At 44.1% G+C, this 3,643-nt stretch overlaps 1 protein-coding gene across 2 annotated transcripts in view; it reads left to right on the top strand.

Annotated features, from left to right (window-relative positions):
- Positions 1–3,637, top strand: part of Cdh20 (cadherin 20) — a 268,074-nt gene extending 264,437 nt beyond the window's left edge. For both annotated transcript variants that reach the window (XM_055601412.1, XM_055601420.1), the window contains exon 12: positions 2,864–3,637. In XM_055601412.1, coding sequence (XP_055457387.1) covers positions 2,864–3,369 — 506 coding nt within the window. In that variant the 3' untranslated portion in view covers positions 3,370–3,637. The remainder of the gene's footprint in view (positions 1–2,863) is intronic.
- Positions 3,638–3,643: the final 6 nt, after the last annotated feature.

The raw sequence follows: 3,643 nt of genomic DNA, 5'->3' as shown, positions 1-3,643 counted from the left end.
TGTGTGTGTGTGTGTGTGTGTGTGTGTGTGTGTGTGTGTGTGTGTGTGTGTGTGTGTTTTGTGTGTGTGTGTGTGTGTGTTTGTGTGTGTTTCTCCTCTTTATTTGCTGGCCTGGAATTATTTATTCTTTGTGTTTTCTTGGGTTTTAACCTGCTCATTGTTGATGTTTTTCTTTTAGCACTGTGGGACTGGATTTGTAGATAAATAATATATAAATGTGGTTTTATCGTGGAGTGCTTTTTCTCCATCTTTGTGGTTGAAAGTTTTGATGGATATAGTAGTCTGGGCTGGCATCTGTAGTCTCTTTCATTTTTAGAACATCTGTCTTGGCCCTTCTAGTTTTTAGAATCTCCATTGAAAAGGTGAGTGTTATTCTAATAGCTTTGCCTTTGTGAGTTACTTGGTCTTTCTCCCTGTCAGCTTTTAACATTCTTTCTGTTGCTGTTGTTCTTTACACTTTGTGTTTTGATTATGTGCTCAGAGAAATTTCTTTTCTGACCCAGTTTATTTTGTGTTCTGTATGCTTCTTGTACTTTGATAGGCATCTCCTTCTCTAGGTTATGAAAATTTTCTTCTGATTTTGTTGAAAATTGTTTCTGTGCCTTTGTTCTCTGTTTCTTCTTCCTCTGTTTCTATTATTTTTAGATTTGGTCTGTTCACAGTGTTCCAGCTTTGCTGGATGTTTTGTATCAATTTTTTTTTTTTAAGATTTAAGATTGTCTTTGACTGAGTTATCCATTTCTTCCATCTTGTTTTCTTTTTTTTTCCCCATCTTGTTTTCAATGCCCGAGATTCTCTTTCCCATCTGTTACTGAGGCTTACCTCAGGGGGTTCATGTTTAAATTACTACATTTTTCATTTCCAGATTTCCCCCAGTTTGGGTTTTCTTTACAGATTCTATTCCATTTTCAGGTCTTGAACTTTTTATTTTTAGTTTTTTCACTGTTTGTGATTTTGTAGATTTCTTCAATAGATTTATTCATCTTCTCTTTAAGGATCATATTTATAAGGGCTATTTTAAGGTCTTTTTTTGTGCTTCAACTATGGTGTCTCTCCTGGGGCCACCTGTAGTAGGATTGCTGGCCACTCGTGGAGACATTGTCCTGGCTGTGAGTTAGCAGCAGAGAGGAAGGGGGCAGTGAGCAGGTGGTCTTTTACAGAGCTGGGTATAAGACTGAGGGATTGAATCTGGAGGGGAGGCAGATGAGGTGAAAATCCAGGTAGGCTTTGGCTTTCCTGGCTAGAGTTATTTTTGTTTTATAAGACGGTGTCTTGTTTTGTTGTCCATACTGCCTCAAACTCCCAGACCTTTCCTTTACCTTTCCTGCTTCCCCTCCAGATCCAATTCCTCAGTCCCACCCCCAGCCCTGTGGAAGCCCATGCTTCAGCCTCCCTTTCCTTTCTATACCTAACCTCACTGGAAGCCACAGGCCACTCCAGCCAGGAGGCAGTTAGTGTAGTGCAGAATCTCTCCTCCCTCTTCTCCAAATCCAGTCATCCATCATTAATTTCTGTATATGCATTTTGTGTATGCATCATCATTACTGTGGTCTGTACTCATCAAAAACTTTAAATCTGTTGTTGTGAGCTTTCTTAGTCAGTCCGCAATCTCTTACTGCACACCTCCACCCCCCTTGAAGAAACTGAGCTTGCTTTATTTTGCAGTGCTGTCAAACTGTCACTGTTCACCAGCTGTAACAAAGCACACCAGGAAAAAAAAAATCAATAACAGTTCTATAGCTTAAACCTCAACACACTTCCTGGAAATGTTTTCAGTTACAAAGATAAACAGTTCAATGGGGTTATCTCTATCCCTCCTTTAAACCCCAGTGAACACACCTAGCCAAAAAAAAAAAAAAAATTTAAATACATTTTTAGGATAAAATTTTATCCAGACCTTCAAGGGCACGTCCAACAATGTGGCGCTTCTTTGGTAACATACTGAACTATGTAAAATGTCACTGCTCATTCCTTCCCTCCCATGAAAACCACTGGCTCCGGAAAATTGCAAATACCCCTGTAATTAAAGGTCCTTTTGAGGAACTTGAAGTTATTGAACCTGAAGGGTCATTCATTAGGCTTTTAAAAATATTTTTATTAACTTTTTTGAGAATTTAATACAGCGTATCCTAAGCATATTCACCCTTAAAACTCCTAGACCCCTCCCCACATCCCCACCCCCAACTTTGCGTCCCTTTCCAAAGGGACAAACACTCCAATTTGTACATCCAGGTACTCCCGAATGTGGAACTAGCCAATGGATTGAGCTTGACCTACCAGGAGCCAAACTTTTGAAAACTCCAGGACTTACCAAATGTCCAGAGCTTCTCAGTTAGATTTGGAGTCTGGTAAACCCCTTCCCACATTGCTCTTAGTTTTTGAAGACGGCATTAAAAAAAAAAAAAAATTACACTTATCTTGTCAGCACTCATTATTTGTTGATATGTGGTTGTATTTTTAGTAGAATCCCATTAAGATGCTAATGCAAGAAAGCAGAATTCCACCTAATGAGATATTTAGATTATAGCAAATGTATACTAAACTCACTAGTCTGTAAGCAGAGTACATGATCTGATGCGAGGTGTGTCTTCTAAAGCAGGCCCCTGTGCTTTGTGTGGTCTTAGTGGAATTTCATACCGGTTCATTATGTCTACAGACATTCTCAAAGCAGCAAGCCTCTAGGAAGGTATGCAGTTTCTGATGACTCGACCTAAGAACTATAAAGCCTCACTTACCCATGAGCTCTTAATGTAACAGTGTGGGAGGGAGGATCAGGCAGACCTCCACGAGGTTCATTCCCTCAGGTTTGACCCACCTGGAGTGTCTCGGGACTGACACCCCCTGTTCTTTGTGTTGCTGGCAGTGCTGGTGCTGCTCATCCTGTCCTTGAGGCGGCACCGGAAACAGCCCTACATCATCGACGACGACGAGAACATCCACGAGAACATCGTGCGCTACGACGACGAGGGGGGAGGCGAAGAGGACACGGAGGCCTTCGACATCGCGGCCATGTGGAACCCGCGCGAGGCGCAGGCGGGCGCTGCCCCCAAGACGCGGCAGGACATGCTCCCCGAGATCGAGAGCCTCTCCCGCCACGTGCCTCAGACCTGCGCGGTCAGCAGCACCGTCCACAGCTACGTGCTGGCCAAGCTCTACGAGGCCGACATGGACCTGTGGGCCCCGCCCTTCGACTCCCTGCAGACCTACATGTTTGAGGGGGACGGCTCCGCGGCCGGCTCGCTCAGCTCCCTGCAGTCGGCCCCGTCGGACTCGGAGCAGAGTTTCGACTTCCTCACGGACTGGGGGCCCCGCTTCCGGAAACTCGCCGAACTCTATGGGGTGTCGGAAGGGCCTGCATCCTTGTGGTGACAGAAGCCAGGAGGCGAACACGCATCCAAATTCAGACGTTCTCAAAGGCTGCTTCTCACCTCTGAGGTGTGGCCACCACAGGAGCAATACAATGCTGGACAGTGAGGATGGGCCTGAGTGGACCAAGTGGAGCTCTCTCTGGATCAGCTTTACTTGGTTAGACTAAGTTAAATAATCAAGAGGAAACCCAGAAAGAAGAGGGCAGGATCTCCAATTACCTTTTTAATTTCTTCTTCTTCTTCTTCTTCTTCTTCTTCTTCTTCTTCTTCTTCTT

This window comes from Psammomys obesus, unplaced genomic scaffold (genome assembly GCF_907164565.1).
Source record: "Psammomys obesus unplaced genomic scaffold, mPsaObe1.curated_primary_1811, whole genome shotgun sequence".
NCBI classification, from domain to species: Eukaryota; Metazoa; Chordata; class Mammalia; order Rodentia; family Muridae; genus Psammomys; species Psammomys obesus.
Note: the sequence above shows the minus strand (reverse complement) of the source record. Positions and strands in the feature narration are given on the sequence as shown.